This window comes from Corvus kubaryi, unplaced genomic scaffold, assembly GCF_017639235.1.
Source record: "Corvus kubaryi isolate FWS band 111438036 unplaced genomic scaffold, C.kubaryi_AGA036_p1.0 37232, whole genome shotgun sequence".
Taxonomy (NCBI): Eukaryota; Metazoa; Chordata; class Aves; order Passeriformes; family Corvidae; genus Corvus; species Corvus kubaryi.
In genome coordinates this window covers 1065680-1078537 of record NW_024581066.1, presented here as the reverse complement: position 1 = coordinate 1078537, position 12858 = coordinate 1065680, and the positions used below count along the sequence as shown (strand labels likewise).

At 34.8% G+C, this 12858-nt stretch overlaps 1 protein-coding gene across 6 annotated transcripts in view; it reads right to left on the bottom strand.

Moving 5' to 3' along the window:
* KIF6 (kinesin family member 6) overlaps positions 1 to 12858 on the bottom strand; it is a 157933-nt gene that overhangs the window by 95862 nt on the left and 49213 nt on the right. For all 6 annotated transcript variants that reach the window (XM_042022929.1, XM_042022924.1, XM_042022925.1 and 3 more), the window contains one exon: positions 12117 to 12220. In XM_042022929.1, coding sequence (XP_041878863.1) covers positions 12117 to 12220 — 104 coding nt within the window. The remainder of the gene's footprint in view (positions 1 to 12116; positions 12221 to 12858) is intronic.

The window sequence follows — 12858 nt, the reverse complement described above, 5'->3', positions numbered from 1 at the left end:
TAAAAAACAAAACCAGCCATGCAAATCCCCATGAATAACAGCAAAAGAAATCACCGCCTCCCTCATTCTTTTAGGTTTCCATGTAAAATACACCAGAACTCTTTCTAAAATAAACACACAGTCTGGCAACATGCTGGATATTCTGGGAGTTCTTCCAGAATATTGAAGCACTAAACAAAGGTACAAAATAAACCATACGATACAGAGGCAGCTTGAAGATTCTCTTCTCAATGAGTATATCTTATTAAACTGAACCATCTTTTGTTTAAGTTATTTAGCAGCTCAAAAACTGTCAAAACAACATACGAATTTGTACAGTAACGAGATCTTCAGTTTTACAAATTGAAAAAAAGACAACAGTGCTACTTCATTTCCAGAAACATTCACAAGATTAATCAAGGAGACAATGAAGAATCACAGGGCAAGGGAAAAAAAACCACAGATGAGAATAAGCATAAAAAAAGAATACTGACTGTACATTTACTTTTTCCTAACATGTATTAGACAAGGTATATCTGTTTGCTAGGTGGCACAAAAACAAATGACAATAAAACTTACAAGATGAATATCCTTTTACTTCTCATATTCCTGACTAAATCAGTTTATTATTTATCTCTAAACACATCCATAAAAATAAAATTAAATATATGGAATATATGAAAACTAGAGCACAGAATTACATAAAATAGGGCTCTAAAAAATTTATGAAATTCATATAGGGCACCTACAGTTACAAGTCCAACACATTCTTTGTAGTCAAAACCATGCACAGGCTGTAGTCATCCTCCAATAGAGAGAGAGTGAGAAAAACGTTTTTGGAAATAAAGGAGAACCAAAATAGCTTTTGTTTTTTATTCTGTAACTTTCGAGAGATGGATAATACCATTCTCCTCAGCAATAATAGCATCTTCTGATATAGCCACCTACGTTTGATCCTTAGTTCTCTACAAGGAGAATGCGCATCAAACAGCTTTCCTCAAACAAAAGACTTTTGCAAGAATATATGTCAGCAAGAACTGAACCAGAAAAACACATTAAACACCCCAACACTGAACAAGGTAGGGTCTAGGTGTTTAAGAGGGGCAAGAAACTCACAGAGAACAAGAAATCCAGAGAACTTTCTAGCAAATCTTGCTTTACTGGCCAATGCAGAGGCATGGGTATGTATCAGAAAAAAGGTAATATGAAATCATGAGGTATAATAAAAGTGTTCTCTTTCTAAAGGACCTTCTTTCAACTCAGTCATAGTAAAACAACAAAAAGGCATAGGAAATAAAAGTATTTTTAGTCAGCTATTGTGGCTCAGCCCTGAGACCATACACCTAGACCTCTCTTAGTCTGTCAGTATGTCCTATTTTGTCTAAGAGTTGAGAATAGAGTTTCTTTCAAAAACACCTGAGCAATCAATCCTTATATTTACTTATGCTATTATGCCAAGGATAATGGCCAGCATTTTCACATCCTCTCAAAACAGAAATTAGGAAATAAAGCTGCTCAAACAAGGGCATTTTGTTAATGAACTTGCTAAAGGAAAGAACGTGCTTGGCACAGAATTTATACCTGAAAAATATATATGAAAATTTTCTAAGTACGTTAATGAGCTTTTCTTCTCCCAAAGCAACCCAGACTGAACCTTAATTTCCCCATGGCACATATTGCCAAAATCAATGGGAAAATAATTTAGAAAAATCATATACATAGGTTCTACAACATGACTGAGAGTGCCAAGGTAACTCATAAACCAGAGGGAAGGAAAAAAGCCCAAATGCTTTGGTTCAAGCATATAATGAAAACCAGTTAGAATTAAGAAGAAAAAAAAGCCAACTAACAAACACACTAAACCACTTTCCATAATATTGAATATATGTGAACTCTGCTCCTTATAGTATGATATTTTGTTTTCCTTTCTTGACTATCTTATGAAGACTAGCATTACAGCAGTGCTGGACCTTGTTATAAAAGAGATGGACTGCTGAAGAAATAAATTCCTGTTTTGACATTCTATTTCTCTGTATTAATGTACAAAATGAGCTTTGCAACATATAAATTGGTAGCAAAAAGAATAATCCCCTACTAAAATTAAAATTCAAGATAATCAAGCCAAAGACCTTGTAATGAAATGACACCAAAAACCAAGTAACAAATACCTGCCATTCACTGGAGCAGAAAACTGGATGAAGAGATGATCTCTGTACTAGCATCTGAAGATCAACACCAGGAATTTTATTTCACACTGGAGAGATCCTTATAAAAATATACTTAGCTCTAAGAATTCACACTGCTCTGTTTTTAAAGTCAACTTAATGGAAAAAAGCCATGATGGGAAGCTGATTAATTAACTGAAATTCAGTGGAAACCTAATTATTGAACTAGGTACAAGCACTGAATTGAAAATTACTGAATTGCTACTTGTCACACTTAACTGCTCAGTGGAAATATGCAGTATGTATATGTATTTCAGAATTTCGTATTCTTCTAACATAAGATGGTCAATTTAATTTCTTTAAATTTGAGGGAATTTTATAATACTGGGGAGTTACATCAGAAAAGGCTCCATTAACCTGAAATAGAAGTACCTAGGCACAAGATACTTGCACTGAAATATTAAACTAACATTAAAAAAAACCCCAAACCTAAAAGTATATTTTGGAAATCCTAAAAGCTCTATTTTTGTGTAGAAACAAATATTAAACTAATAGTCTTTTGTTTGTTGTAGTTAGTAACATTAGCAAACCAGCTGCTGCATTCTTTAGTTTTAGCTTAGTAAGGCTCTCAATAATGTTTCCATGCAGAATTTGTGCTAATCAAAACTGAGCATGGATGAACACAGTTAATGTCACACGACAGGAAAATCAGTGTCGTATGAAGATGTCTCTTATAACTCATGGAGATCCAAACTGGTTCCCTTTTTTTCCCCCTTTTCTCTTGTATTTTGTAAGGTAAAGTATAGAGCATTAAATATGGCTTTGTGGGATATGCCCAGCCCCTGCCCTGGAGGGAAGCCTGCTGATAAAGAGATTGCACAACCTCCCAGCAGAATCCCCTTGGAAAAGGCAGCACTGTTCAGTTACGGCGACAGAGGACACAGAACCATGATCCTCTGGGAGACCCTATGTAGATCCTTTGGCTTTTTGTAACCCATTTGGCTTTGTAACCCATTGGCCTCTCACACCCACCTTTGTATCCCCATAAAAGAAGCCTGGATAGCTCAGTCGGTAGAGCAAGCCTGTCACTGGCCGCCTTTCGCAGGTGCAGGACAATAAAGTCATCTATGTGGGAATGCCACACGGCCCTCTCGTCTCTCCTGGTCTGGCCTGGAGATTGTCTCGCAGAGCAAGAGCTGAAATCACTAGCTGAAAATCACCAAAGAGCTGTTAGCCTCTCTGCAAAGGCACTCCAGCAGCTGAGGGAACGCTGCACAGCCCCTGGAAGATGGTTCCTCGTGGGACCATCCCCCCCGACCGGTCACGGCTTCCTGGGTCTGAGCTACAGACCCCATACCAGCTGCCACATTGTTTAATGTTATTAAAGTAGATGAAGCCGCCAAAGGCAATTTTTCATAAATTTCCATTCTTTTAGTACTGCAAGGTTCTGCCCTGAGAACAGCAGGGCTAACTCACACTAATAAGAGCAAGGGTGTGCTGAAGCCTATTGCCAGAACCCTGCTGTATCAGAAAAAATAGTTTTCCCAATAGAAATTCTCTAAAGGAGCAAGAATAAGAAAGTATTAAACAAAGACCCATTTTCTGTGAAAAACAGCAGTAAACAAAGAACGGGGCTTTCTCTCCCAATGCTCATAAGAAAAAAAAAGACAAAGCAACAAACAAACAAAAAAAGGAGCGAAATATTACACACAGACAGAAAAGTTTTTAAGTCAATATGAAGAGAAGACTATTAAGTGACTTAATAGTCAAGATTAATAGACAAGATTAATTTAAAACTAATTTTGATAGTGGCCTTTTACATACTAACTTAGTACAAAAAGAAAGGTAATAGAGTGCTGATCCAGGCAAGTTTGAATCATGATACCAGCATGTGAAACCACAAGCTGTGTCAAGCACAAGTCCTTATGCTGATGCTTGGAAGAAAACTCACAGTAGATCAGTCATAAACAGTTGGGATGGAAATGTGTTAAACTAACAGTGCTCTTTCATTAGTGACTGTAAATCAGGCCCAAGTTCTTGGTTTAGCCTTTCCCTCTTTATATCTTTTTTTTTTTTTTACAAATAATGTAAACACACACTGTACTGCAGCTTAGAGACGGGTTTTACATTATCAACTTTATTTCTCTTCTGTTACTTTCCACCCTTCAGAAATTCTTCCTTAATGAAGACTGCTTACTGTTTAGACCACACATACATCACAAAACTTCCCTATCCGCATTACTTCAGATTCTGTGCAATTTTTCTGATAGCAAAACTGCAGAATGATTAAATGAGCACTGTGCTACTTCACTTTTACCCATTCATTAAATAACACCCACCTACATTTTTTTAAAAATCTGCTTCTGAATCAGTCATTTGTTTGGATGAACCAGGATGCAAATTACACAGCTGAAATGCATCAGAAAAGCACTCCCAGCCAACTGAGAGTATGTTTTTAAAGTCTGGAGTTCTCAATAGTTTGCAGGATGCACAGTCTCAAAACGCAGATTTGGAAGGACTTGTTTTGACCTTGCTTTATGTGCCATGATTCATTTCTGAGAGAACTTGCCTTTTAACCCCTGATCACTGACACTGTATGTTATGTATCAAAATTAAGTTCACTTAAATAACAATTAATTTTGTGTGTCAGCTGTGAACTCTCTCACAAGCAAAAATCCAAGTTTATGAAAAGTAGGCTGCTAACAAGCCAGCTAATGAAGCCCTTGTGGTAATCAGAGAGGTTGTTTTAATTAAAGGAGTTTGTTTACCTTGACTTTACAATAGTTTTCCTATTGGTAACATAATTGATATCAATTTTTAATAAATATATTAATTCTGCAAATTAAGTTTAACAATGTCTATATTGTTTAAATAGGAACTCCGTATCTCTACAAATTTTAGGAATCCAATGATCTAAAAATGAGTGATAGTTGAAGAAGAAAGAGTATTACATATAAGGACATCTAACTTGAAGCTAAGTTAGCTTCAAGTGTGCATCAGTATGGGAGGACCATGGAGATTCAAAGTAGTGGATTTTATGAATAATGCTATGGAAGATAAGGGGAAAAGAGGAAGGTATTTCCAGGCATTGTTGCCAATCAAATGACAGAAGATAAAAGTACACAGAACAGATCCATATTGCCCTGAGATGATCTGTTATACATTACTGACTGACAGGTAGTGCACATGACAGCATAACTGACATATAAAGAGAATAATGCTGTATTCTGTATCCAGAAATAACAGCTTAACTTGTCATATAAAAAACGTGTGCTAACTCCTGGGTGAAATAATAATAATTAAGGTAACTGAATAGTGGAAGCAGTTACATAAGCCTTTGTGCAATCCCTTCAGTAGATATTTCATAGAATAGTGTTACTATCATAGCCCTGGTATAGTCTGCATTGATTTGGTGCAGTCTTAGAGCAGTGTAGTAAGAGCAGTAAGTCTTTGAGTGTCTTGCATTTCTACAGTCTGGAAGATTTTTACCTTTTAAAAGATAGCTATACAGTGCTATAACAACTACATACTACAGGAGATCCTTCTGAATTAGATGGCTACCATGTGGCAAGCAGATGTAAGAAGAGTTTCTACACAGTCGAAAATCATTAATCATATTTCAATGATGAAATGCACACAGCTCTAAATCTTTGTATCAGTAAGAAAAGGGGTGATTTGGACCGATAAAGACAATAAAAAGATCAAGACAGGCTTATGAGGGAAAAAGGTGCCTACTGCCTGTAATTCTACACACGCAATTTTTTTTTTCAGAGAAGAAACATGTCAAGTAGCTTGCTGAGTAGACAATTTCCTTCTTCAACAGCACTTTATAAAAACAACCCAAAAGCGCATACATAAAGGAATGTTATTCACTGCCAGCTAATACTTGTGGCCATAACAACAGTTATGTTCTAATCACTGGAGTATATCCAAAAGTAGCAAGGGAAAACTAACCTTTAGTTTATCAAAATTTAAAAAATCAAAATGTCTGTAAGGTAGGAAGAACTTGAATTAAAATGAAAGAACATAGGAGAAGCATAACAGCTATTCAAAGAAGCCAAAAGTACTCATATGGATGAACACCAAGATAATCCTACAGTAAAGAAGACAGAAGTAGTTTAAAAAAAAATCTGCAAAGTATCACAGATTATTAATTACATGTATAAGCTCAAAAGAAAAAGATTTTCAAAAAGTATTTAAGTTCCAAAAGATGCAAACAGGTATTTAGTGGTACTTTCAGAAGAACTCAGCTGACCAAGTGTTCATGAATTTCAGGGAGATTCAAAATGCTTCTATGATCACTTTTTGGTCATATATATTTGAAAATTGGCCCCAAGATTTTTTCAATCTTAATAATCAACTGGAGCTATGTTATGTTATCTCCACACACTTCACTAACATGAGCTATACCATATTTCACTATTTTTCTTGAAACCATATGACACTAGATGACGGGTATAATTTTGAACAGTAGAAAACAGAACATAGTACATTGTCGATCTCCCTCCCACCCCCACGCTGAAACAAACTCACTAGGCTTTGAAAAGAACTTTACAGTTTATTATCTCTCAATAGTTTCAATATTAAAGGTGATCAGTTTAAATAAGATTTTTTTTCCCTACTTTGAGGGGCCTTGGAACAAAAACCAGGATCACAGAGAAGTATTTACAATTTAAGCATGTAGAGCTGGTACCTGCATTAGGAATCTGAACTTTCTGTGCTGTTGCTAAAGATTTCATAACATGTAAGAGAAAAAATATCCTCTACAAAAAGACATTGATTTAAGAGCACTCTAAATCAGGCATCTAAGCAAGCAGTTAATGTGAGACATTTTAAGACTACTTTATAGGTAAGGTAGCCTGTTTTTTCTTGAATATTGCCTACACAGCTCATGTTCTTAAATCTGCTAACTTCTACACAGATCTATGGTCTGCAAAGCTGTGTTGACAAAAGGCAAGGTGATAGGCCTTTATTTCTTCCACCTTGCAAATGAAATTGAACAATGACATCAGCAAATAAGAACATTTGCTCTGTTTTGTAAAGGAGGCCATTTGTTCAACAGCTTAACTCTGAGTAACTGTTAAAGCTCTACATTGTACAACAGTGCAATATTGTTAATACTATGATAGCATACAGATGTCACAATGTTGAAACAGAAAAATGAAAGACAGAAAGAAGTAATGAGATCTCCAGGACTTGAGTAAGATGAACAGTATATGACTGTTGAAGTAAAAAATAGAAGCGTCTGTAATAACATATGTATCAGAAAGAAATAAGGTAAAGTTATTAATAAATTAAAGTGCTAAGCCAGTACTTCCGGTCCTGTTCTTAGAGATTTCCAACTGGCAAAAACTCTGGAAGTGTGGGTGCTCTGGAACGCAGGACCTTGATTTAAAATCCTGACTTTCTGGGCACACACTGTAAATTGCTAGTGAGCTCATTTATATTATTAAAAAAAAAAAAAAAAATCCCAAATGATTCAAACAAAAAGGACTCTCCCTTTTACTTCTGGCATGCAATTCACAAAAAAAAAAAAAAAAAAATTGAAGGTAATTTAATTCTATTCTAAAGCATAATGCAGAAGCCTGAAAGAGTACAATTTCCTTGTATTTGGGACGTATGATGTTATTTTCTACTTTTTAAAAATAGTTCAAAGAGCTTCTTTTCTAATTTTTTTTTTCCTTAAATAAGAAACTAATTCTCCAGCTCAGAAATATTTAGATCAGCCCTTTACAGCTGAGGAAGTAGAAGGTAAGATCCAAAGCAAGCAATTCAGATTTTGGAAGCATTTTATGATCTACATTCTGAACCACTTATGTAATCTAGCTGCATTTTTTATGCTGTGTTATTTAGATAAACAAAATGAGAGCAGAAGAATTAATTTATGTTTAACATTTATGAGAACAAAATAATAAAATCAAAAATATGACGCAGTAATGCAAAAGCTCACCATTTGACATGGAATTCTGAATTTCAGACAGCTGTAGCTTTAGTCACACGACTGGCAAGCTGCGTCATATTATAATTTACCATTCACAAGAAAAGTCAAGAGCATTTGTTTCCCATTTTGTTTTAAACTTAGTGAATGGTAATGTGACATTGTAGTGATGAGGAAAGCCTATTTGACAGGTTTTTGAAAAAAAAATTAAAATAAATCCCCAAAGATACTTCTTTGATTTAACTGAGGAAAAAACAATCAAGAATTTGCTATCTGCAAATATTTAGCAATTTCAACTGCATTGAGTAGCCCACCAATTTCATTTGGAATGCTCTGAATGTAAACAAGTGGAATGAAGCTCATTATTGCAAGAAATGATTGGAATTTCTTGACTTATTAAGTCGAGAAAAATACAAAATACAGTTTTCAGATATTATTAATACTTATTTCCTGGGCAATCACTAACAGTTAATTCCTGCAACATACGTAGAGAGCAAAAAAACCTACGCAATACCATAAGCATTTTGTTAGACTAAAAAATATTATTGGATCTACATATGTACCACTCAGTTTCATTTTGGCATCTGTCTTCTACTGAAAAATGCCTGAGAAAAAGAGTTGTGTGGGGGAGAAAAAAAAAAAATGTACTTAGTGCATGGAGTTTTTCACTGACGTGTCTTGTACCTTTGACCATCTGTGGTCAGCATCAAAGAATAAAAAATATAACCCAGGCTCAGAATACTTTCAGCAGATTAATTTTGCTGTGACCTCTGCTAAAATATGTATGATGAATCAGAAAAAGAAGGATTAAAATGCATCCATTTTTTATAAGACTATCCTTTGTAGCACCTCTCCTTGCTAGTCATTATTTGCAATAAAATTAACCACAGTAAGACTTTGGTCAAAGTCTAAGAATTTGGAAAAGAACTAGATAAACTTGAATTATTTATATAGATATATGCATATAAATACACATGTTGAGATACAGTTTATTTAAATTTAAACAGAAGATATCCTAAGCAAAAATGTCTAAGTAGGATTTGAAATACATAATGACCTTCATTAGAATTTCCTCTCTGACATATTAAAAAAACCACCAATAATAATAACAATAATAATAAAAGAACCCCCTACAACAGCAGTCCTTTAAGAACCGTTCTTGGGTGGCCACTTGAAATAAAGCACAACACAGTATGTTGCATTATCACCTATAATACATTTCTTTTCTTCTTCTGCCTGTCATAACAAACTGATCTGTATGGCTCCTCATAAATAATATTATTTAGGTTTCATTATAGATGCAAAGCTAGATGCGAATCCCAACATAGACATTTGCCAGTAATAGTCAATCATGACTTTATCAGCCATCATCCAGGTCCATACTTCTGTTTGGACTACTCACTTGTATATTTATTCTTTAATGTGTACAAACTCTCCAGATAATGAGTAGCTCCAGACTCAGATGGCCAGTCCCAATAAACAGAAGTGTCACGAAGATTTGCTGTGTTATGTATTGATAGACTCTAACTGGAGACGGAACACTTCAATGCTATCTGCTGATTGTCATAAACGCTCAGAACATTTATGGACCTCAGGCTCAGACATGTAAATCAGCATGGTCACAAATGTTATTGCCATATGAAAGCAAGCTCAAAAAGTATAAATGTTTAAAACCACAGAAACGTATTTTCATTGAAACAGTGGTTTTTTATACTATCATTTCATTATACTTTCATTTGGGTGTTTGAGCCACATCAGCTGTTTATCTGTGAGCACTCTGTTTGCATGAACACATACAAATGCAAAACTCATAAACCCTGACATTTGATATTTTCCTCCCCTTGAACTGTTCTAGAAAAGATTGACTTAGCTTTCAACATTCCATCCAACTGCAGCCCAAAGTATGAACAAGCCAGTCTGACTCATGTATGTGACAGTTATACTCTAGCACTCTGCCTGTTTGAAAAAGCTCTGTATATCCAAATCTTTCTTCTTTTTTTCACTTTAAATCATATTAAGAAAATGATCCCTGAAATTACATCACACTGATGACTGATAAGGTTAATTGTTTGAGGCCCTTCTTGTTTTGTATTGATCCTTAGGAAAATTATTATATCCCAGTCAGCAGTACTTAAGTGCTGTTCTATATTTTAATTACACAGCATTTGTTCCAAGAAAAAACTTATTTTTGGAACAATGAACACATGTGCTACCATGACCCTGAGTAAATCTAAATAAATGACAGACTCAGAAACCTTAAAATTTTGCATTGACCTAATGTGTCTAAGGTCCTTGGAAGTTATTTCTCACTATGTGACAGTACAGGTAGAAACACATTAAAGTCTCCACCCTGGTTCTTTCTGGAGTAATGGGATGAAAAATTCCTTGTTATGATCTCAGAAGAAACTTTTTGTGATGGTGTAATGCACCCTATACACTGCTATATAGATGAAAAGGAGAAACATACAACTAACACACTTCTTAGTCACATTTCTGAAACCAAGCCTCCCAGATGGATGCTACAGTGCAATTGTATGCAGATGGTACATTCCTAGTTTTCCTTTGCATAATCATAGTAAAAAAATTAATCAACCATGAATCCATTACACTTATAACCCATTCCTATTTATAAGACTGCCATTCTCATGGCAAAAAGTCAGGTAAAAATCTTAGGAAATAAGATTTGTGAGTGTGGTCTTAGAAAAACCAAATGATTTCCAAAATCCCAGTTTCTCTATACAAAGCAAGCAGCAAACAAGACCACAGTGGAAAATCCATGTGACAGATTTTTAGAATAATGTTAGGAATGCACTTATTTAAACTAATATATAGTTTATTTAAGTATGTCTGAGTAAAATCACTGAAAGTCAGTTATCTTCTGAAGGGTGAAAAGAAGGGTTTTTTTTTATCCTTCTGCCAGGGCAAAAAGAAACTAACTAATAAGGGCATTTAATTCTGCATATAATGAAAAAGAAAGGTACTTTTCTTTCAATGGCTAGTCTTGGTCACATCTAGCGCTACTCTGTAATGTTATTTGTGCATTTGACTCTCATATGTTTGGGCAGATGATAAATATATATTAACTGAGTAGGAAATGCAGGGAGATTTCTGGTTAGGAGAATATACTGATAACTGCTGATTAACTGTAAATGATTAACAATGGCAACAATCTGCATGAGAAATTCAAGGTTCAAGGTAGCAGACTGTCATGTCTCCAGACTCTCCTATGCATCAGGGGAAATTGCTAGCACTGGTAGCTGTCTTCTGGACCAGTCCCGAGAGAAACTAAAGACCAAATATTCCCACAGCTTCAATTTGGTTACTGTTAATGTACCAATTAAACAAAATTAGGCAATTACTACTTTCAGTAGTAGTACAGAAGTACAGAGATTAAATAGGCCTATCTTACAGAATCAATTTTTCAAGCCTAGAAATTGAATTAAGTTATTGTGAACATTTAGACCTAAGTAAATACATCATATATAGAAAGTTCTTTTGTGCTGTACTGATCTACAGTACAGAATGTCACCATATTTACATGAATTAATACTGCATTCCAACAGCGTGTTCAGTAAAAGAAAAAAGAATATTTGGCTTTTAAGACATTGATTAATTGCGGATCAGAAAGGTGAAATTTCTTTTGGTTTATATCAAACTAACACTGCAGCAGGATACTTCTCAGCACAAGAACATTTCTTGAACTTTACTCAGATCGCATACCCAGTTTTGAGAGAGACTGTTTTTAATTCTGCCCTATTATATAACACTTCTTTCTGCCTGGCATTTGACAGGCATTCCCATCCTTTGCGTTTACTTTACTTCACTTCCTCAACGCTGAGGCTGCAAAAACACAGCCAGCAGCCTCATAGAGCTTTTCATGGAAATCTGCCATTCTAAACTGGCACCTAACTCCACTTTATTATTCACACAAGGAAGTTTAAAATTCTGAGATGAATTTAAATATTTATGCAAATAAGAAACTGATGAAAAGTATAATAATAAAAGAAGAAAATGAAAGCAATGTAAGACATTACTGAAGTAGCTCTTCTTGGGAAAGCTCTGACGTTCTTTGCTTGCCAGTCACCAGTGCCAACTCATACTTCAAATCCTGGATCTCCTTTTTCAGCTGGACAATCATCTACAAACAGCAAGGCACAAACCAAGCATCACCTACAAATGAATAGCTAGTTTATGATTTTTGAAGTAGAAGGCTGAGTTTAGGTAAATATGATACTTTAGTTTTCTCTTTTTTTAAACAAGGTCTCTTTTCTAAAAACTGTCAAAATGCCTTAAATACACCAAACACCTTTTTTTTCCTTCTTTTTCCATTTATAAACCCAAGAAAAGTCTTCCAAATTCAGTAAATTCTTGTGTTGGAAGATATGGTGGTACAGAAAGAGTTCAAAAGATTTTTTTCAAAAGAGAAATACAATTTGACAAAGGAGTAAAAAGAGCTTTTCTGACTCATTAGTTTTGCCTCTTAATAATGAAAACACATCTCAGAACCGATGCCTTTGTTAGAGAAAGGCAACTACACAACAAAAGTGGTATTTTTTCCTTCCCTTACAGAAACAGAACTTTCAAAATACTATCTTAATTTAAATCTTAAATTTTCTTCTTTTTCATGTAACATTTCATTATTATTAGAATTATAGCACACTATACTTGTAGGATGCATCAGTTGCTAGCAACAAACTGATAGCACAAAGCAACATAATGAAATTAAATCATATTAATAAGCAGCAATGTGAGAATATTACATGGAAAACTGAACTA